General features: G+C 34.4%; 3 protein-coding genes across 4 annotated transcripts in view; 2 read left to right on the top strand and 1 right to left on the bottom strand.

Moving 5' to 3' along the window:
- The first annotated feature begins 1,724 nt into the window (after positions 1 to 1,724).
- On the top strand, positions 1,725 to 5,608 carry LOC149775278 (mitochondrial import inner membrane translocase subunit Tim10-like). 2 transcript variants are annotated; one of them, XM_089943973.1, is made up of 2 exons: positions 1,725 to 1,880; positions 4,903 to 5,608. In XM_089943973.1, the coding sequence occupies exons 1-2, from the start codon at positions 1,831 to 1,833 to the stop codon at positions 5,108 to 5,110; spliced, it is 258 nt and encodes an 85-aa protein (XP_089800099.1). In that variant the 5' UTR covers positions 1,725 to 1,830; the 3' UTR covers positions 5,111 to 5,608. The 2 variants fall into 2 exon arrangements, with proteins under 2 accessions (XP_089800099.1, XP_089800098.1); XM_089943972.1 differs by lacking the exon at positions 1,725 to 1,880 and adding an exon at positions 2,363 to 2,569.
- A 5,423-nt stretch (positions 5,609 to 11,031) lies between these two features.
- On the bottom strand, positions 11,032 to 23,410 carry LOC149775277 (uncharacterized). Its single transcript, XM_089943971.1, has 4 exons — positions 22,890 to 23,410; positions 19,705 to 19,876; positions 17,371 to 17,493; positions 11,032 to 16,868 (listed from the first exon to the last, which is right to left on the bottom strand). The coding sequence occupies exons 1-4, from the start codon at positions 23,084 to 23,086 to the stop codon at positions 16,653 to 16,655; spliced, it is 708 nt and encodes a 235-aa protein (XP_089800097.1). The 5' UTR covers positions 23,087 to 23,410; the 3' UTR covers positions 11,032 to 16,652.
- Positions 23,411 to 23,443: 33 nt separating this feature from the next.
- The window catches only part of LOC149775276 (N-alpha-acetyltransferase 25, NatB auxiliary subunit-like), a 122,381-nt gene continuing 121,752 nt past the window's right edge, over positions 23,444 to 24,072 (top strand). The window contains exon 1 of the mRNA XM_089944181.1: positions 23,444 to 23,506. Within this exon, the coding sequence (XP_089800307.1) occupies positions 23,452 to 23,506 (55 nt within the window). The 5' untranslated portion in view covers positions 23,444 to 23,451. The remainder of the gene's footprint in view (positions 23,507 to 24,072) is intronic.

The raw sequence follows: 24,072 nt of genomic DNA, 5'->3' as shown, positions 1-24,072 counted from the left end.
ACATGAATAGCTTTCATCGATAATTGTTTTGCAAGAGGTCCCGCTTTTGGTGCTAACCCCGCGAATAACCCCTGAACAACATCACCAAGTCCATCTCCGTAAGTTGCTCTATAGTTTGGTAATCGTGAGTTTACTGCTCTGACCTGTGCGGGTCTATAATGTCTATTATACATGATCATCTTATTTTATTTGCTATTGTTTAACAATTAGTCACTGTGATATTCATCAACGAGTTCATCAATGAGTTCTCGGTAGATACTAGTGTCTATGATACCGCCTTGAAATAATCGTCGACAGATATCAGCGGCTTCATTAATTATTTCCGGTGAGTTATTTCCAGCTCGTTTTCCTCCTTTGAGAACCTCTAACCGTTGCACGTCATCGATGATATTGTTAGGACAGGCAATAAAACCAATTCCCAAACCACTGCCAGTAGCACCAGGCGCATCGTAAAATTCTTCTTCTGGAGGATAAAGTGTATAGTAAGGTATTTCTTCTTCCTCATCTGGATAATACATCTCTTTTTCTGTTTGTTGCAATGGAGGACGAAGTTGATAGGGAGGGTCTTTCTGGTGTTGCTTGCCTTTTTGTTGTTGTTCTCGTTTTTGTTCTCTTTGTTCTCGTTTTGTCGTTTTTCTTGCTCTTTTTGTCTCCTTTGTTCTCGTTTTTGTTGTTCTCGTTCTTGTTGTTCCTGCATCATTTCATCATATTTGTTCATTCCTGATAAATATGTCTTATAAAATATTTCTTTTCTGTTTATTCGACCAATGTTTTGGTTTATTTTATACACCCAATCAGACCATTCATCACGAGTTACAACTTACACCTTTAACATGTTCGGGTTTTAAAAAATTTGCTTTTGAATCATAACCTCCAGCAGCAAACTAGAGTATTTCCTTGGGTTTTAGTGGTTTAATTTTTTTTTTATTGCTGCTATACCTTCTTCAGTAAATTTCTCCCTAAAATCGATTCCCTTTTTTCCTTTTTTTTTTTTTTCCACCAGCATCACCTTCGAGTATTTTTTCAAGTTGAGGATGTGGGGGAGCTATTTTTGCAGCAGTCTGTTTTAATATTTGAAGAATAATCTCTTCCTTCTCAGGTCCCCTAATAGCAGTTAAGACCTTTCCAGTAACCGGAGTGACGGGTTTAAATAACTGTTCCGTTTCCGCTGCGTATTCAACTTGTGCTTCTTGTCGCGAATGTAAGTTTTTTCTCAACTCATCTCTGTTAGAAATAAAGTTTTTGATTGCTTCTAGTCGCTCTCGTTCTAATCTAGCTGTGTAAAATTCCTGATATACCATATTATGATATAATAATTTATAATTAATTAGCAGCAAGCAGCAGAGAGGGCGCGCCTCCAAATTGGCACCGACACAATCGCATATTTTCCTTCGGTGTATCGCAAAGAAAAAACCCATCGGCGATAACCGGGTAAGCCAATTTGTCATCGACGGAGTTGTCTTACGCTGGATATCGTGGTTTTTTTATACATTTTTTTTTTTTTAGCGATTTCACAGGAAGGCTTATTTTGCGAAAATACGGGTGAACCATTTAGAGTCTATTCGCCCTCTCTGCTGCTGACTAGCTTCACACAAATGAACAACCATTTTCGTTTTTGGTGACTGGTTGTCACATCACATGAGTCTGACGTTTTATTATAAAGTACATTGAAATCTCCGACAACATGAAATCGCCTTATCGGTAATATCAAAGTTCATTATATTACCGATAAGGTGATTTCATGATGTCACAGATTTCGCCGTACTATATTGATAAAACGTCATACTCCTGTGGTCACACAGATGAACAGCTACCTTGGTTGACTTCTTTATGCACGTCTGCTACGGCCTAAATATAACAAAATCGAGGGGTGTTGAAAAGTATGCTATTTTCTTGTAATACCAAAATTATCTTTAGGTAAATGTAACGTAAAAAAAACATGGCGCTCGAAATGTAAATAATAACATGGCCTAGGACAACAAACTCAGTATGATATCCCTCCCCCTAAAAATATATAAAGTACCTTGTTTAATGGTGTTTTTTATTGGTTATTTTTTTTTTTACAGCTGACTTGTTTTGAAATGTTACAAACTATGTTGATTATATTGGAGGAGATCGTGACGTTTACATAGCTCTATATATTGACTGCTATGCAATGGCGTTAGTGTATCCAAACTGTAACTTTAACGTACGCCAGTCTAGAATAATGTGGTCTGAGGCCATGTTTACAACTTCGAGGTCCATTCTACGAATAAAATATATTGTATTTTTGTTTGGCAGGAATAGCCGAGTAGGTCCGAATGTCATGAATCCTCCGAATGCCTACGATGTTTGTCACAAGAAATTCGATTAGCTTACCTTTGTTATGGAATAAACGATTGGGTGTTGTCTTTCCGAACAGTTGACATTCACCGGCTTACCGCACGTGTAGCGTAGAATAACCATTATATAGTGTACGATTAAAGATATTTTAAATTTGTAAATTCTTAAAAATGGCAGAGCTAAACGAAGCACAGCTGAAACTTGTTGCTGATCTTGAATTAGAAATGATGGCCGACATGTACAATAGGTAACGATAGAGTTTACACCCATGAACCCAATTTCGATGTGTATTACATATTTTCGGTGCGAATTTTTTGTTTGTTTGGGGGTATGTGTTCGATTAAAAGTGAAGAAACGATATTGTTCAAGGATGGGTCTTCAATTTTTGGGTGGGTGGGTGGGGATAGTCATACAGAATAAGACACTGACCCAGATATGTTAATTCTACGATGTAAGACGTATCACCTTGGAGCTACCAAAACCATAAATATCAGGTGATAATATGTATGACTGGAAATAGGTACTGGACCCAAAAAATTTGTGATCAAATAACTGACTGGGGACATAATTTTAACTGAAATTACTGTAATTTACATAATCACTTTATTTGCTATAAGATCTGGATAATAAGTGTCATAACATTCTCACACCATCTAAATATCAAAACAGGAGTGATCAGAGGACACTCGGACCATCTAAATATCAAAACAGGGGTGATCAGAGGACACTCGGACCATGGGAATGTATGTTAATAGTTGCTAAATTAACTGTAGTATTCTCACAGCATATGTTTGTACTTTCCTACCTATTTTAAAAAGTGAAGGCTTCGAGGATAAAAGATCCCCAAAATTTAGTCATTTCATTCACTAATTTATAATTTCCAACCAGAATGTCACCAGGGGGTCCCAAACACTGTCAACATTTTGGTGTTTTGAAGCAAACGGGAGTTCATTAACAACAAGGTTCCATATTTGCTCGGGACAGTTTATGTTTTCAAGCATCGGATGTGATTTAGTTCACCATCTTTGATATTTATTATTCCATAAAGTTTGGAATTACATCTCTCTGAACACATATATTCAAGAGTTCTTCCTATTTGTTTTAGAAATATTATAACTAGACATTGCAAATATTGGATGCAGATGACATATGACAAAGTTTTTACTAAAATAGACTATTCTAGTAACCAGAAACCAACAGCAAGCATTTTACAGTATTTGTTATTGGGACAGCTCTGCATGTTATGAAGATGTTATAGTATTTCTTATTGGGACAGAAGCTGATTATCTAACCCAGATGACCCCTAAAAAATACTCCCATGACTTCTCCAGTAAGGTCAGTTTGAAAGATTTCATTAATGACACTTTTTTGCTCAGTGTCTTTTCTAATTGAATGGTCATGCTTCAAAATATAATCATATGCTTAAGAAGAAAGAAAATATGTAAAATTGTAATGTTAGTGAACTTATCTGCAGATCAAAAAGTTCCTTGTTCAAAAAATTAAAAAAATTGGAACAAAAAATTGAAAAATATATATATAAAAGCTAAAAAATATAACCAGGTCACCTACATATGTGCCTGATTGTACCAGATTTTTTGTAAGAATAAGTTTCAAAAGTTCAAAAACCTATGAAAAAATTTAAAATATCTGTATAATGATATGAAAATTTAATTATATCATCTAATTATGACACATTTTACAAACTTTCTTGTCTCTTACATGTCCATATTACATAGTTTTTGCTATTGTGTTAAAAGGATTAGGGAGGGATGGAGAGCAAAAAATTATTCCCATTTCTGCTATTGCACCATAGACATAAAGCTTTCTTTGTTCGAGCTGTTATGCCTTGTTCCTGTACAATATGAAATTTTTTGCCTCAGGTTCTTTTGATATTTGATGAAGGTGAAAACTTCTTTATCCTTGTAACAATTTTCAGAATGTGAAGTGTACATATTAGTAATGTTCAGAATGTGGATTTAAGTGTACATATTAAAATTTGCATGTAGTGACATACTGCTCTAAAGAATTTTGAAGATATTTTGTGTAACAAATTTCATCATATACTGATATAGGTACAGGTTGTTTTTATTTTAAACTTTGATAGATATTGCACCAAATATGACATTCGTGAGAAAAGGAAACAAATGTTGGTACATCATGCTACTGAATAGTGTTCAGTACTTGAATAAAAGTAGCCCTGCCTACTTTTCTTGCAATCTTTTCCATTGGTTATTTAATTAAACGAATTTTGAAGGTCATTTTGGGGTTCCAGGTGGCCAAGTCGTCTAAGGCAATCACTTTTACTGATTGCCAACAGCTCCCCTCTGTCAGCCTTGTTTTGAGTTTTGGGCTTAGCCAGCATGTGTATGTGAGAATGCTTGCCAATAAGCTTCCTTTGGGTCCATGGTTCTTTCTGGGTTCTAGCTCTAAGCACAGCAGCCTATCAAGTGCTGACAAAATGGCATTAAACCCACAAAAAGAAAGAAGAAAAAAAACAAATTGAAAGTCCTATCAATTCACCTAACCCTTTCATATATTAAAGATGCTTTGAAAGTAATATTTTATGAATTTAATTTTCAGGATGAGTAACTGCTGCCAAAAGAAATGTATTGCTCCAAAGTACAAAGATCCTGACTTGAACAAAGGAGAAGCAGTGTGTATAGACAGATGTGTAGCCAAATATATGGAAATTCATGATAGAATTGGCAAAAAATTGACTGCTATGTCACAGCAAGATGAAGCCACAGTCAAGAAAATACAAGCTCAAATGCAGCAGCAACAGAAATAACTATGTATCACCAACATTTTATATTTAACAGGAGTTGCATCAATACCACTAAACATAGAGATGTCTTATTCACTGCTGTTTGATATTTTGTGAGAAATGAAGGGCAAAAGATGGAGTCAAGAACAACTTTTCCCTTGTTCAAATTGTATACAACTGCCAGTCTTAGGCGTAATCGGGTAAAAGGACACATCAATATGCTTAATAATTCAGTTTGATCCATCTCATGTTGTATAATATTAATAATGTATGCTTCTAAATACATTTATATTGAATTTACCTTAGAATATCTTAAATTTTTTTTGAGTATTTCTGTCATTAAATGTATACATGTATATGTGCATGCATTCATACATTGATGGATGTTCACAATCCAAAATCTGTATGAAACAAGTCTGCAAATAATTAAGGTGGTCATCAGCATTAAAATGTTATAGTAAAATATAGAATGTCTGACAAGAAAGTTCAGTATGTTCTGAATAAAGCAATGTATCAAAGTTATATATTTTCCTTGATCGATTATTTTAAGGAATAGGTCACCTTTAATTTAGACTGCATCAAAATGCATCCTGAATGAGGATAAACTGTATGAGATCTGAAAACATAGCCATATTTTTCAATGAATTCAATAGGATTTTCCATTTAGAACATCTTTGGTTCTGTTACAGCAAAAACATTATCCAAAAAGTTTCCAACAAATTCAACAAATAATTTATTTCCCTAGAATACAAAGTGAAAATTTGTAAAGTTTACAATAATGTCAATTAAATTCCAAAATAGTCCAAAAAGATTTATCACCAGTCCTAATGTTCTAATTAAATTTAAGTGGTGTTCGAAATAAGATTCAACAATGAAGGTGTTGACATGCCTGTATTGGCCTGTGATGTGGTGATGTCACAACAGTCGTTTGGTTAATCACAGTATTACAATCCAAGTTGTCATTGTATGAATTCACTATAATTCCCAGTGAATGTTTCGGTCCAAGAATATTGTTTAAGAGCACTGTGTATTTCCAGTGAAAATTACTATATAATTTTACCCAAATCATTTTCTGAACACAACAAATAAAAATGATTCTGCTCCAAGATCTTACAGCACGAATAAATAATTTAGAGATAAACAAGATTATAAAGCCCTCTGCTTGACCTAGGTAAAGTAGCATTTTTCGGAAATGCTATGACTTAATGGAATTTTCCTTTCTAGAACATTTTGTTACTAAAATTATAGAATTTGGTAAACATCAGTTAGATTGGATATTTTTATAGGGGTAATTACAATAACTCTCTTAAAAATATTGACTATATTATTTTTTATTTTTGTTTTAATTAAGAATTACTGCTCATTTTGGACAAGGTCATTTACAAAATAAAATTATAATCATGGAGAAAAACAAACAAATATAAAATTCAATATACAGAACACATTAGGTTTTCATTAAAAGACCTCTTATAATGTGTAGTGGATCCAAAATCAAAAATTGTGTTTAATGGATGGTTCTGTCAACATGGAGTTTTACTAAACAACTTCTTGTGATACCTAGATTTTTCTAATAGTGCCACTCCAATGTTTAGTATGCCTGCCACAATGGCCATCTTGAAAATTGTATCTGGCTACCAGTCATGCACTATGGTATACCGTTGTATTTCAGAATATATTGTGATATGTACCATGGTATACAGCAATTATGGACCAGCAATGTAACAAGATTACTCTTGAATTTCCGTACATTCCATACCTGCTGAAACTACTAAAGTACTGGTACAATGAAATTGTACTATGCTATGTACCACTGTAAAGAATACTATGGTAAATTCAACTGGTATACCAGCAGAACCGTGCCCCTCTGTATCTCTATTGAAAATCTTACCACTATTTTTCTGAATGATCATATCATCATGGGGTGTTCACTGAAAGACATGATGTCAGGTTGGTCATAAATGAAAATGGTGCCCATGTGACTTAAGATATGGCTGCCTCAATGTCCATTTTGAAAATCTTACGACTACTTGTCCTGGAAGATGGCAGGTAATGTCAACATTGTGCTTTTACCAAAAAGCTTATGATATCTAGTCAGAACTAGTCTGACCCGTTGAGTCTTGTTGTCTGTCCAACTGGGTAGTCTACCACTTCTGGCTGAAGAGCTTTCTTCTTCAGGGTGAGGGGAATTCAGTGGTATAACATTTAAAACACTAAGTCATTTTGCAAACTACTGTTTATATCAAAAATACATAATCTCGAGTTCTGTCCACCTCTTCAAGTTCTCCACTACATTTTAGCTACATGGTTTCTTGATATAGTTGTCCACTCATAATATCTATAAGGTATTCTATCTCTTCTATTAATTCCTCATCTTGTATATCTCTGTTTCTTTTTCTGACTACATCTTGTAAGTTCTTGTATGAAGTTGCTCTGTTATGTTCCCATATCATATCTCAACTTGTATCTTGTTCTGACTATTCTCTTGTATCTATATTCTATATCATAATCCTACACTCACTTTCCTTAGATATAAATTATGATTGGCTAACCATTACTAAATGAAGGATGGCACTCTTCCCCCCACATCATACCATAACTAAATTGTGCTGAAACAGCAGGAATGTGACCCAGTTATCCAGATTTGTCACGATGCTGACCTGTTTACCCAGATTTCTTCTTGCTTCACCAACATCTTTCCCATATTGATATGTTTTTCAAATTCTCACACCCTATTTCTGGGTAAATAGAAACCTGGTACTGGTAACTGCTGACTGATATTCCTGTCAATTCAAACTTGTATTTTTTAAACTTTTTTCACATTAAAAATCCATTTGGTCATACTAGTAGAAATAGTGCTAACTTGAAATTGAACATGCCCAATATGGTATGCATCAATTAAAAATAACTTGTTATTGTTGCTCCTCTAAAACAGAAAGTCAGATCAACATGGAGTTTCTATCAGAAGACTTGTTATGATTCCATATTGGTCCATGATGAAAATGGTGCCAAGTTGACATCCATTATGTCCACCACAGCAGCTTATTTGTAAATCTTGTTACTGCTAAAGAAAATTCAAGATAGTTTCAAAACTTTGCAGTTAAAGAGAATAAACGATCATGTCTTGAATTCCTGAACATTTTCTTTACAGAATCATCATTAGTTTTTGCATAACAGGCCATGAAGCCAAGTGTATGGTTTAGTCCATCATCCAAAAACCACTTAAGTAATTGACACGTTTTACAGGGAAACTTTTAAGTTCTTGGATATTCAGAGAAGATAATGACTGGATATGGCAGCGAACCCTCCTGTTTGTTGGGGTGTCATAGTCAAACTCTGTTCCTGTCTGGTTTTGTTACTATTGTAAATCATCAGAGGGAATAATCTGGGTTGATTCGTTTTTTCATCTTAACACAGTTATGTCAATGTGAGGTTTATATACCCCTTTGTCAGCCGGTATAGTACATGTAAGGTCACATGGCTACAGTTGTAGCATCTGGGTTCCAAAATAAACAATTGTCTCATGGCCAGGTTTTGGATACATAGAGAATTATGATTTAAAGAAGGCTATAAATAAAGAAATGACTATCAGACTCTTATGAAATTTTATTCTCATTTACAGAAACTTAAGTTAATTTCTGTAATGCAAAACATAATACTGCCATGCTGTTGTATTAGACGAAGAGCACTTCAGTTTATGATGAGATCAATCTTCTTTTCTTTTCAAATTTTTCTGCAGTCACTGCAAGATATTCTGATACCAAAATGTGTGATCTTGACATATCGCACTAACAGTTGCATCACTAGAGTGATTGCATCCAAATTTGTGATGCAATCTGAAGCTGGGGCAGCATTTTGAGGGTAGTGATTTTCTCAGAAGAATGGAATATTCCAGCATAATGACTACTGGAGCTGAAATATCTTAGTTTGCAAGGGAGGGAAAATAATAGTAAACTAAATGAGAAATGCCTGTACTCCCATTTTGACCAAGATGTAAATCCCTACCAGCAGTAGAGTATGTAATTGATGTGTCCAATAAAGTTCTCTATCTTTCCTAAAAATAGTGCTACTGGAGAGCTCTAAATCAGATTTAATAATTTCAAAATGGGAGTACAGGCATAGTCATGAAATGGTGCTAGATTGTGTTTTCTTATTTATTTCCCTGATTTTCTTTACTTGGTATTAAGGAAAGTAAGGATAGTCCTTTATGAATATCCCCAATGTGCAGAATGATTTCTCTTGATAGCTCATAGTTTATATTGCCAAAAACATTTCGTTAAAAAAAAGTCGTCAAATGGCATTGAGTTTCAAATTGACATGGTAACATTTGTCTTCTTCAAGCATGTGAACACAGAACAAAGTCTTGAAAGGAAGTTCACCCCTTTCAATAATGTTAGAGTAAAATATTAAACAAGGAAATCAAAAAAACTTTCAGGTGTGACAGATGTGCAATATAAAGTTAGACACAATATAGCAAGAATTTATACAAATGCACATCTGGGATCACACACACACACACACACACACAGAGTCCCCCAGATATTTGTTTTTTAAGGGATTCTTACTTGGAGAAAAAAATAATCTGATACAACAGTTGAGCCTGGCAATCAGTCGATCAGTCTTTTCATTTATGATTTAAAGTCCCAAAAACTGGAGCAGCTATAGTTCTGATGATCTTTCATACACACATACCGACCCCCCCAAGCAAATGCAACACAACTAAAATTTGAAACTCCTTAGTCAGAAAGCTTTCTGGCTTTAAGGGCTTTCAGATATATAGAAATGACATGGATTCAGTATCAAATATGGCTACTGTTGCTAAATACAGAAAATCCTTCAAAGGACATTGTCAAAATCACTCAACAGAATTATACCAAATTTGAAAAAGCATACTGTCATTATGAGCAGGTGTTTGTACAGGTGTTACCAATTTAGATATCAATATTGCTATTACTAAAATCAGAAAAACAGTTTAACTGAATCTAATTAAATTCTACAGAATGTGTCTAGGGCTTAAAGCCTTGAAAATTTATATGTATTTTTCAGCATTGACATTAATTTGAAGTAAACTAGTTAAAACAAAAAAAGTTCAAGCTTTTATTCCTGTAGAAATAGTCATGTAAAGTTTTGTAACCTCAATGACTTTCTGTTTTGTTTTGTTTGTCTTGTCTCTGCTTTGTATTTGCCTTTGAAAAAGACAAATTTAGAGTCGAAAGCACTCAGGCTAGTTAGAATTAGAAACTAGTTTTGCAATGTTCGTTGTCAACTTATTGATATGTATGTATGTATGTATGTACGTATGTATGATTCTGAGCCACAATCAAGTATGGCCACCACTACAAAAGACATTTGGACCATTTCAAAAAACACTCTGCAGAATTAGACCAACTTTGACAGAAAGGGTACTAGCACTGATGCTTTATTAGATTGGAAAAATGAAAAATGACATTGCTTTTTGCCATGACACATTGAAGATAGATAATAAAAAGGAGAGAAACCTTGAAACAACTATTTTCTTAACGTCTGTAATCAACAGTACTGAAATAAATGAACACTTTGGCCTCATGTTATACAAATATGCAATCCCTTTATACCAGGGTGCATTCAACAAATTTTCAATTTCTGTAAAACTGAAGGCAACTGTTACTTATAATAGAAAGAATGAATCACATCAAATTTGACAGAAAGCATCCTGGCATGAAGGTCTTTCAGATCTGTTCAAATGATGCACATCTACCATTAAATATGACAGCCATTACCAACAACAGAGAAAAAAAACTGAAATGACTTGTCAAAAACTAATTAAAATTTTTCATCATCCAGACATAGGTATTGATGTTCAGTACGATACAAATGATGCCAATCAACCATCAAATATGGCCAATGTTACTAAAATAGAAAAACATAAACAAGACATTTTCTCTTAAACAGATCAACTGAATCTGACAAAGTATCCTGGCATAGTTTATTTTCAGGTTTTCTTTACAAAACATGCTCATATGCAGTCAAACATAGTTGTCATTACTTAAAATATAAATACACAACTGCTTCTCAGAAACTGTTCAGCAGAATTGACAGAAAACAGGACAAAGTTTGAAAATTTATACAGATTATGCAGATTTGCATCCAAATATGGACACTATTTTACTACTTCTGAAATATTTTCACCAACTGATATTTTTAAAAAACGAATACCACATATTCAAAATCATAATGATTATTATTATTATTATTATTAGTTGTACTGTTCAACGAAATCATAAAATGTAGGTTATTCTCTTCCAAATTTGTATACAAGATTATTGTATCCAGCTTTTTAATAAAATGAAATCATCACCGACTTATAATCACTGATCTTTGTTGTATGCACCATGACAAAACTCATTTCTCTACCAACTGACAGCTTACATGTTACTGTAAAACAGATGACGGACTCTTTCATTGTCTAACTTCTATAAATCTGGCTTCGAAGCAGTTGTTTATGCTTCAAAAGCAATATATTAATTAGTGTGTTGCTTAACTTTACATGATCAAATGACAGTTGAGGCTTATGTGAAAGGCCTAAGATAGATATATAATCAAATGACAGTTGAGGCTTATGTGAAAGGCCTAAGATGGATATAGAATCAAATGACAGTTGAGGCTTATGTGAAAGGCCTGTGATGAATATAGAATAAAAGATAGTTGAGGCTTATGTGAAAAGCCTGTGATGAATATAGAATCAAAAGACAGTTGAGGCTTATGTGAAAGGCCTGTGATGAATATATAATAAAAGATAGTTGAGGCTTATGTGAAAGGCCTGTGATGAATATATAATCAAATTACAGTTGAGACTTATGTGAAAGGCCTGTGATGAATATGTAATCAAATTACAGTTGAGGCTTATGTGAAAGGCTTGTGATGAATATAGAATCAAATGACAGTTGAGGCTTATGTGAAAGGCCTGTGATGAATATATAATAAAAGATAGTTGAGGCTTATGTGAAAGGCCTGTGATGAATATATAATCAAATTACAGTTGAGACTTATGTGAAAGGCCTGTGATGAATATAGAATCAAAAGAAAGTTGAGGCTTATGTGAAAGGCCTGTGATGAATACATAATCAAATTACAGTTGAGGCTTATGTGAAAGGCCTGTGATGAATATAGAATCAAATTACAGTTGAGGCTTATGTGAAAGGCCTGTGATTAATATAGAATAAAAGATAGTTGAGGCTTATGTGAAAGGCCTGTGATGAATATAGAATCAAAAGCATTATACAGCTGTTCTTTGTGTCCCATTTCAGAGACATGTTTTAAGTACTGAAAAACCCCTGACCCTAATGAAAAGGGATATAACTGGTATCTCTTCTCAATGTTGAACTTTTTTCTTCAGAGAAAACTTAATTCACATTCAAAACAGATTTAACAATGCCTATCTTGCTGCCACAAAGGCAACTTCTGTTTGAGCTGTGATAACACATCTTTTCACCACCTTCCTGGAAATTAACTGCTTCAACCCTCTACCGTAATGAAAAAAATTGCTTCACTTCAGATATACTGAATGAATTGACAATGTGACGAGTACAAGCAGATAAGACATATCTGTACATTTATTCACATGAAGCAAATGTTGAGTTTGCATAGACTAAATGATCACTGTAGATATGCTCATGTGACCATGTACAGCAGATAAATCTTTGGTTAAGAAACACCTGGCTGCTGATGACTAGATTACTATTACACATATTTATATAGAAAATTTGTGGGGGGGGGGATATTAGAATGGCAACTGTGACCAGGTGACTTCAATGCAAATATGAGTATTGGGACAGATCTGACTACATGACCACATGCTAAATTTGCTTCAATTGACAATATTTGGAGAAAAAAAGAAGCTATATATATATATTAGGTGGTATCAATCAAAATATTGCCCATATACAGTAGATATCAAGTAGGACCAACTAGACATCATCGTTTTTAAGGTAAATCCCCATGCAGGGGTGTAGCTACCATATAACAAAATTATGCTTTGAATAGGGGCTCACTCTCTAGATTAGGCAGGGACCCATCAGTATGCTTTGAATAGGGGCCCACTCTCTAGATTAGACAGGGGCCCATCAGTATGCTTTGAATAGGGGCCCACTATCTAGATTAGGCAGGGACCCATCAGTATGCTTTGAATAGGGGCCCACTCTCTAGATTAGGCAGGGACCCATCAGTATGCTTTGAATAGGGGCCCACTCTCTAGATTAGGCAGGGGCCCATCAGTATGCATTAAATAGGGGCCCACTCTAAATTAGGCAGGGACCCATCAGTATGCTTTGAATAGGGGCCCACTCTTTAGATTAAGCAGGGGCCCATCAGTATGCTTTGAATAGGGGCCCAGATGTCCTAGCTGTGCACTGCCCCCACCTCACCTGCCAATATGACCATTCATTCAGGAGTAACAATATCAAGATTTTATAGACAGCCACCATCATGTCAGTTAGCACCATTTTTATCTAATACTTATCAGACATCATAAGAATATTATTTTGAAAAGAAGAATCCATGTGAATATGTAATCAACCACTGAGGAAAAATTACAAAATTTTCATGCTGGTCATGATGGTGTCTATATTGGATGTCATCGTTTTTATTCAGACACCTTGAAAATCTCATGTTCAGAAGGACCACCAACTCCAAAAGAAAGTGTCCTGGCATAGTACGCTTTCAAGATTTTAAAAATGATGCTGATATGCCATAAAATACCAAATCAGATATATAAACTTGATAAACCTTTCAATCAAAAACACTGGAAGAAATTTCAAAACTTCACTGACCCAGACAGTTTTGCCAATTGCTCTTGTATTTCGCTATTAGGCAGATGTTTGAATAATCTCAGGCTAGCTGGTTCTATTGATAGTAGTGGTGGCCATATCATAACTTTTTATACCTTACAAATACATAAATGAGCATGATTGGTACTGGGGTAAAATGTATCAAAAGTCTACAATGCATTCAAAAGATTGTATATAGCAGGTCAATTTTAAAGTAACTGGGAGGTTTGGGATTACTCTCTTAATGGGGTTACAGGGGTCGAAAAGTAACCAGTTGTTCTGGCAGAATTAGGCAGGTAAATTACCCAGCTACCAGCACATATAGAATGCCCTGGTCTACTGAAAAAATGCTGTATTGTCCTACAAATCTAATCTGGTCATCTAATTCAGCATATAAATGATTGCCATTTGTCTGTGTTGAATACTGTGTCAAGTGGTTTTCTGCAATGAGCATCTCGGGAAGGATGGACATGGCCAAATAAAGATGCGACTCCTGGACCTAACATTTTACAAAATACATTAAGCAAACTTCACATCATTGCAGAATTGGAGGCAGTGGGTCGGTGGGTGCAGCGAAGGATTCATGGAAGGAGACAGAGAGTTCATGATACCAAACCAACCTCTTGGCATAGAGGTTTACAGGAAATAAAGAAAAGGGGGCAGAGAAAAATCATTTATCACAACTGAAAATTGTGCACTTTACACTTTATTCCAGACCAGGAAATATAATTACATATTTTATATGCAACTATGGGATATGGGCTTGATTGAGGCAATACCTATTTTCTACAAGTCACTAGCTGGAAAAAGTGTTACCATTTTATAATTCAAGTCACTGTATAAGTGCAATTTTGTTTTTAGTTGCTTTTCATTTTCCTGCATTAGATTAGTACATGATTGATCTAAAAATAGATTCTTGCTCATTGTTAAGATAAACATAATAATAATAATAATGACCTTATTTAAAGAGGGTAACACAATTAGCTAAGAACTAATCTACCTTGAATACAAAGGAATTTATTTATTTTAGCTGCATCTCTGAAGCCACTGGATATATTGGGTTTGGAAGAAGGAAACAGAGTGGGCATTTCTAATCTCAACTGGAATACTATTCCAGAGCAGAGTTCCAGAGAATTGGAAACTTTTTAAAAATAACTCCTTATTTGGTTTGGGAATTTTATACTGTTTGGTAGACATGGATCGCAGATGGGGAGTATTACCAGGTTGCCTATACTGGAATAGTGATTGTAAATATTCACGAGCACTATTATGAGATATCCTGTATAGTAATTTGGCTTTTCTCATAGCCTTGAATTGGTCTCGTGTTTTCATAGCATCGAGGATTTCAGTAGTAAGCCAATTAGGTTGAATTTCAGTCTTTACTCGATGTACTTTCAGTGGTGCATGCTTAGATACTACATCCATAAATAAGTCAGTCCACACCCTCATATGATCAATTTATGTTACTATAGACGTTACTGCATGATAATTTCTTTATTACACTGTGTAAATAAGTAATATATATGTAGCATTATAAACATTACAATGAAAGAATGGTATTACCTTATACCATTTTATTTAGTCTCATCAGGTATGCATTGCCTTTGGTACTGAACGTGTGTAAAACACTGACACATTCTATTTGGTCACATTGAGTAATAGGTTGATACTCTGACCACATCTGCACTAGGAAGCAAGGGATATCCTTTAAAGTCAAGGATTAAATGGTCAAAGGTAATGGGAGAGTTGTTTAAATTTTGATGTTCCTTGCTTTAACTGGGCTGTATCTCCAGTGTGTGTAAATGGATTGCCAAACTTATAGCTGTACACTGGTTAAAGGTTTTTAAAGTAAAAGCTGTCTTGTGTCTCTATCAACATGTTATAATTATGCTTTAACACAAGTTCAGAATTTACCATAGAACACAATTTTGACATTAGATTTGATGAAAAGGTCATGGGTGAAGAGTACTGTCACAGACTGGTTACATGTTTTGAAGTTGTATTTACAGAAACTCTGCAATTATTCTTTCAACACAAAGGTCAAGGGTCAAGGGCTAAGTGGTAAATTGGTTAAATGTTTTGAATTTATCACAGGGATTTATCAAGAGGTTGTCAGCATACTCTGAACACAAGTTTACATTATAACATGGGCTATAATTTAGACATAGGATGGAAGAAAGAGTAAAGTTAAAAAGTTCAGTTGTGAATCACCTTGGGTAATATTCGTTTTTGACAAATTCATATAAAACTGTTACTGTAGGATTGACAACTAGAAAGGTATTCATGAAACACAGACGTGCCCCATCTGTGTATGAAAACACTATATGCGAAACTTAAACAAGGAATAACAGACAGACAGAAAAGGGTAACTATATGCCTTTGTTGTGGAGGGCAAAAATTGAAGTTTACTGCCTTCTCTTTGATCATAGGTACATAAACAATGTGTATAAATAAAATATATTCAAGATGTGTATAAAAATACATTATTTATAAACTTTAAATAAACACTACAATAATTCAAACTTTCTTGAGAATTCATATAGTGTATTAAAACAAGTACTATCCATGACAATTGATAAACATTTGTTTTGCCTCCAATTGGCTATGATATGGTGGCTGTATATCAAATTGATTGCCAGAAAAATAAGAATTGCATAAACCTGATTAGAATACCCTTTTATGTTTTTTGCAGAATATTTAGAGCCTAGTATTCTAACCTGGGAATATAAATCTTCATTTTTAAAGTCTTGCATTAAGCTAATATATCAAGAAAATCCCACAAAGTTTGGCTCTTCTTGCTTCTGTATAGAATCCAGTCCTATTCTGGCACTAATGCTGGGGTCAGCAAGAGTGTAGACTCTTTCTTTAGGAGTCTTTATTTCTTCTGGTCCCTTTTCATCTAAAATCCTCTTCTGTTCTTTGACGAAGTCTGAAATATCTGCTATGCTGACAACCCACTCTGTTCCATATTTCTTTAGAATCTGTTGAATGTAAAAAAACTTAATCACTTTCTTGAATTCAAGTAAATTTCCAAAAACATGTTTGAGCTTACATGGATTGTGGCATAGCCTTTCATTAATTATGCACTGTCAATTGGGCATCTGTCAACAATTGCTAATTTCAACTTGTTTTCAACTTGCCACTTTGCTATCTACCATATTTCAATTAATTTACTCTGTCAAAATCAGAGTTTGAGTGCACACTCAAGTTGAGGTGTTTCATGAAAATGAGGCCAAAGCATCCTGTAAAAAAACCTATTCAAGTTTATACAAATGATGTTGATACAACATAAATTTAACCAGTGTTACTAATAATGAGAAAAATCTGTCTTCGGTCAACAGTTGCTATTTTCGACATTTCAAATAGAACAGAAGTTTATCAAATTTAACAGAAAGCATCCTGACATGAACAGCTTTCAAGTTTCTATCTTGTATTTTGTAGCATATATTGTACAGAAGATAACAGCATCAACAACTTACTTACCTCCCCTTTAAGCCCCAACTGAATTGCTCTCCTTGGAAGCTTATCATAGGTTGGAGAGTGGTCAGGATCCCACTGAAGTCTAACCATAATTTTGTCTTTCTCCAGTCCTTCAGATTTTTGTAACTAAGGAAAAAAGACAATCTTTCAATTCATTACAAACGTTTTTGAAACTGTCTAAAAGTCATGAATAATACTTAGCCCAGAAAGTCCTGTAATGTCTTCACTGATTGTACAGTATATTTCCCATGATAAGACCACTGGGTCAGTTCTGTAAATTTGTTAAAAAGTAGAAAGTGGGCTTATTATCAGATAAAGATAAATTAAGTAAATATCATCCATACCGGCTAGTTATTTTTAATTGAGAGTGTACCTTATCAAACATGGGCTTATCATCAGATAATGATTGATACATTACTGCATTGTGCTGATCACTATTGTAAATATCACTCATTTATTTTTTGGATAACATCACTGCATATACACTTGCACACTACAGTATCATTAATACCAACTGCATATCCTGACTTCAGCAAGTCTGCTATATCAGGACACCAAATAATGAATAGAGGTGTAATGTGTTTAATTAAACATAATGTAACTGAAAGGTGTTCATATGCTGATTAAAAATGGAAGAAAAAAAACCAATCTGTCTTATTAATTTCGATGACTATTTCAAGTGCCCATGTACATGCATATAAAAACAAAATCCCCTGGCTAATTTCCCACACTTGGTTTCAGATGTTAAGCACAATTTTCCATTTGACTTTTTGACACCCCAAAATTAATCTACTGGTAGTTCAATACATCCTGACCTTTGACTTTCTGACAGTCCAAAATTAATCTAGTTCAATACATCTTGACCTTTGACTTTCTGACAGTCCAAAATTAATCTAGTTCAATACATCTTGACCTTTGACTTTCTGACAGTCCAAAATTAATCTAGTTCAATACATCTTGACCTTTGACTTTCTGACAGTCCAAAATGAATCTAGAGTTGCTTCTGCACAAGCCAAATCACAGATCAGTTGGTTTTATATAGATGTGGTCCACCCAAGAAATTTTATGAAATATGGCTGCAAAAAGCTTGCCATTTGATTGCTGTTGTTGTTGTTGTGGGGTTTAACGCCATTTTTCAGCACGATAGGCTATACATGGCGGCCAGTATTAATGGTGGAGGAAGAACCCGGAAAACCCCGGAAAGAACCACCGACCCACGAGAAGCTACTGGCAAGCTTTCTCACATGCCCACATTGGCTGAATCTTAGACTCGAACCGCCGCAGACAGAGGTGAGATGGCAGTAATCCGTAACGAAGAGCGCTTTAGACCACTCGGCCACTCGGGGCCCCCTTGCCATTTGAATACCCACATCTAAATTTTCATTTTAATTATCTGGTTTCTGTACCTATGCATCTGTAATACACCAATGATGTCTGGGCTCTACAAACAGGGTTTTTGCAAATATAAACCAAAGTCACAATATGAACACAAAGGGAATTCAACTCTTCCAAAGAATTGAGAAATAAGAGTAAAACAGACAAGAATAAAATCAAGTTACTATAGGGAATCATCTTGATAACAGACAAAAAAATGGACATTGCCATGGCTACATATTCCTGGGCCGTTTGGTCAAAGTATATATTTTAAACAAAATGTTGACAGTAAGAAAAAACACATACACTGTCATCCCCACATTCCTTATTAGTATGAAATGATAGCAGAATGCCTATGTAGAACATCATACCATAATAATATCATAACATACAAGAAGTCACGTTCTTTTTATATCAATTTCACTGCAGAATATAACCCAACTATCTGTGATTTAACCACATTTCAAAATTTACAGTGAATTCAAAAAGTTTTCAATGCATATTTTGTCCTTTTATGACCTTAACTACCAATCTGACACTATTTTCTTTAAAAACTATGTTTTAACTAAGGAATATGCAAAAATAAAAATCAACAATGTGGACTTGTGTGGAATACATAAATTGCTTACTGAACTCATTTGCTGGAAACATAACAAAGTCTCATTCTGGCCATGAATTATGACCCCTCTTTATGGAATTGAATCCAAACACAGGATAGATTCTATTAGTTTTACCTGTAAAATGTGCCAAGGTTTATTCTGTATGGTTTTCAAAACTTAAAACAAGCAAATGTCATACAAAATCTTACATTATTGATATCAAAACCTGCAATAAACATTTTATCTCCCAATCTGAGTTATAATGATTCATGTTATAGCAGAGTTTCCTTGTAATGACAACAATATTAATGCCAGGAATGTGAGATTCGATGACTCAATTATACTTGAAAAAGAAGCAATAAACCTTTGCTGTAAATGCATTTGCTAGAATCTCTTCAAATCCAGCTCGAGTTATTCTAACTGCCAGGACTCTCTCTTGGTTCTTTTTGCTGGCCCATCCACACCTGTACATCATCCACAAAAAGTTTGTTTTGATCCATGACATTCTTTCAAAACTGAAGTTAGGTCCACCAAATCTGACAAATCAAATACAGAATTTGATAACGCTAACCATTAGCAAATTAATATTATTCAGTACTAGGTACTGCATTTCCTTTCAGAGTTAAGAGATGCAAAATTGGTTAACCCTTCAGAAACTTGGTTCACAAAAATAATTCTATATGATGAAATAGTTTGAACTATTCACTGACCTGCATGGTATAAGCACTTGCAGTTTATGGGGTTCAACCCCTTAATGATTTTTGTATCTTGGAGCATGTTTTATAAAATGACCATTACAATCTCTAAATACTTTTACAATGAAATTAATAAATTTATGATCCATTACTGGCTATAAAATTTTAATGCATTATCAATACTGTAGCTAGCCTAAAAAGTAACATGTTATTCCCTGTTCAGGGAATGAAAAATTATTGAATCTACTCATCAATTGGCCTGAGTGCAGTATATATATATATATATATATATATATATATATATATATATATATATATAGAGAGAGAGAGAGAGAGAGAGAGAAAGAGAGAGAGAGACTTATAAATATACACCAGACAGAATGGAAAGTGATATCCCTGGACTCCTAAAGAAGAATGCTTGATAATAGTAGGCAGAATTAACATTTTTATACAAATAATACTATCATACAGGTTAGAGAGTTTCTAATTCGCACTCTACGGAGATTCAAACCTAGGTCTGCAGGTAAACGGCACCCATCACGACTAAGTATACATCACCAAAAAAAATGTTACTCAATCGGTGTTATATGCACTCGTGTGTAGCAGACACACTACACTCGCATGACGACTTAGTAATTAATTCTCATGTAGCTACAGTGTCATTCTGGATTCATATGAAAGAAATAATGGTATATATATATATATATATATATATATATATATACAAAAGCTAAGCTACTGTTACCAGGCAGATAAGATGCTTTTGTATAATTTTCACTATCTGATACAGACTATGCTTTGTTTCTGAATCAACATTTTTGGCTTCTCAATTTCCTGATTACCTTGCTGCATAAAAGCATCACACCAAATGTTGGTCTCTGGAACGGAATTAATCAATGTAACTGTTGTAAATTGATAGAAGTGGCAGCTGAAATAATCAAATTAAAAAAATTCCCAATTCTATTTAATTTTGTAATTTCAGTCAAACCTGTCCTAAAAGTCACCTGGTCACAATGACCATTCTAATTCCCTCCCCCTCCTCCAGCACTGCTCCAGTGGCCTAGTGGTTAGAGCGTCAGCCTCAGACGTGGGAGGTCACAGGTTCGAACCCCAGCCGAGTCATACCAAAGACTTTAAAAAATGGAACTAAGAGCTGTTTCGCTTGGCACTCAGTATTAAGAGGTTAATGTTAGGACTGGTCATCTGGTGTCAGGATAATGTGACTTGGTGGGACATCATGCTACGTGTCTGCGGTATGATGCCCCAGTGCTTGACAAATGATTGCTATAAACTGTCACAATGCAGACATCATAGCGACATGACTGAAAAATCATTAAAGCTACATTAAAAATCTAAATCACACACACACACACCCAGCAAATTTCCTATATAATTGTCATGTAATCAGCTGACTCTTGTCTTCAATGGTCAGTAGCCATGTGTTTCTTAACCAAGAATTGGTTTCACCCTGCCTTCTGTGGTCACTGTATTATATCAGCAGTGACTGCTCCACATATGCAAATTAAACATTAGTTTCATGAGTAATACATAGTATATTATAAAGGTATATTACACAAATAAATATTTGAACATTTCATATTTGATTGTACTTCATAATCCAGCGAAACTCGAAGGATGAAAGTAAGGAGGTATACTGCACTAGCAATATTCCTTACAGTTTAGTATCCAAGTCTCCTATGACCCTTCCCATTCCATTTTTTAATCTGGACATTTATGTTGTAGTGAAAGCTCAGTCAATTATCTATTGAAAAGTTGACATTTTATTTTATTTTACTATTGTCAATAATAATACACGTGAAATAATAATAATGATAACACTAATAATAATACATGTAATGGTAATGCTATTTGGTTCATATTAGATAAATTTGTCATTAACTATGTTTCAGAGCTGTACGTTTCTTCAGAGGTCACCTGTCTACAAAGGCCACTTTTTAATGAAAGTAGTTGTATCTTTAATGTAAGAAGGAAGTGATTTCATTAAAGGTTGTAAAACAATATCAATAAATTTTGATAGGTTTTCAGTATATGAATTACAACCTGATATAATGGGTCATCATGGATAATTGAAAGATAAATTATGGTCAAGATTTTTATGAGTTTTGGGCAATATGTAGAATTGAGGTGTACGTATGTTAAGAGGGAAAGTATCAAATTTCTCATATACTGAATTATTATTTTTAGCGATCCAATTAATGCATGTTGAAATTTTTTATTTAATTTCTAATTGACGTTCAACTTCTTCAACATAATCATCTTGATTCATAAATAATAATAGTGTTTGACTTATCATCCTTTTTAATCACTATGCTGTCGTCATTCATTAGATTATATAAAGACTTAATTTCGTCCTTAGAAATATTTCTATGATATTGCTTTTTATGATTACCAGTTAATATCTCTTCTGTGATCGCGTATATATAAAAATCTAAATATGAATCAGGTAAAAGATGATTTAATTCTGTTATAAAAAGGTTATTTGGGTGACAAGTTTTGAGGTGGCTTCTCCAACCAATTGGGGCGACTTCACCAGATACGTTGGGGCGAGTTCTCCGCATACCTTTTTATACCATTGCCATCAATTTTCATAATAATGACAATGGATAAACAACAAGACAAAACTGTACCAAAAATGTAAATTTTCTTTTACTTACTGCATTACTTTACTTTCTTTTACAACTGCATTACTTATTTTCAACTCTATTACTGTAATTTCAGAGTCCGGCAGAAATGTCAAAAAAATCTAATACGGGGTGGAAAAGGTCCGGAGAAACGCCAATAACCAATTTTAACATCTTTACTTCAATCCATAGCTTCACTGCATATTATTTACCTCTGATTTTCAACAGCATATTCGGCAATGGATGAATTATATGCTTGGTACACAATTATCGACTTGTCATCATACTGAGCTAGGATGTGCTTTCCTTCTTTGGGCCAAAGCTCTACCTGAGCTGGGTACCTTTCTGTATCTATGAGAGGCAGTTGAGAAGCTGTACTGGCAGATTGAAGATCAATGTTTGATGCCATGGTTATTATCAATCATTTATCTATTGATTTGCAGGCCATTATTTTTTGTGTTTTGTTTAAAGGGAGTACTGTCGAGTTATCACAAAGTTTGGTAACGCCCAACTGCGTGTGCCCAATATGACCCAACATTAAAGATGGGGTATTTCAAGCAATGGGGTGGGTGGGATATAGCCCTAGATACTTATTGAGACCAAAGGAAAATGATCTAGTATATTTTTTAGGTTTATATGAACAATTAAAAAGTTCTGTTTGCAAACTTCTTTTGTAACCAGCCTCTAAAAATTTATCAGCCTTTCTTTTTGCGGATGAATATTTTTTCTCAAATCTCCCGAGAAGGATTCGTACTAACGAGATTTGAAAAGAAGATGGCGTCTCGTAGCCATGTGGATGTAAATGAGAGACGTCTACGGCCAATTTATGGTGTGTTCTTCATGCATTTATAACAAGTTTCCTTTTAAAAAGGAAGCGATTGTTCAGTTAAAGCGAACAAGTATTTTCTTTCCAGCAAACTTGAAAGGTTCACTATAATTTAATTCAATGTTCGGTTTTGGAAAGGAAGACAATTAAAAACAAGAGTGGCAGGGTGCGGAGATACCCGACGTAGCTTGATACGAAAATGGAAGTCATGAAATTGGTGTATTCAGGGTGAAGATAGAGTGTTTGAAACCGTTCTAATAACATCCCCTTAGATATGTATAAAATGGAGAAGGTTCGTTGCTAGAAAAATGGAAGTTTAAAACAGCGCTGGGTTGCTCTATAATATTCACGTTTCCAGTGTCATATTTTTCAGTAAACTGCATTTTTTTTCCTCCAGGACTCTTTGCAGTATGTATCCCTATCTTTATCTCAGTCAGTAAAAGCTTAATAAATTATTGTTACTAATATTATTCAAGTCTGCATTAAACGATCGCGTTCTTTCAAATATTTTGAACTTGAAAACCTACCTTCCATTTCCATGTAAAAGATCATGTCCATTTCCACTCCAA

This window comes from Sinohyriopsis cumingii, chromosome 19 (genome assembly GCF_028554795.1).
Source record: "Sinohyriopsis cumingii isolate HCF-2022 chromosome 19, ASM2855479v2, whole genome shotgun sequence".
Classification (NCBI taxonomy): domain Eukaryota; kingdom Metazoa; phylum Mollusca; class Bivalvia; order Unionida; family Unionidae; genus Sinohyriopsis; species Sinohyriopsis cumingii.
This window is presented reverse-complemented; position numbering and strand designations above follow the sequence as displayed.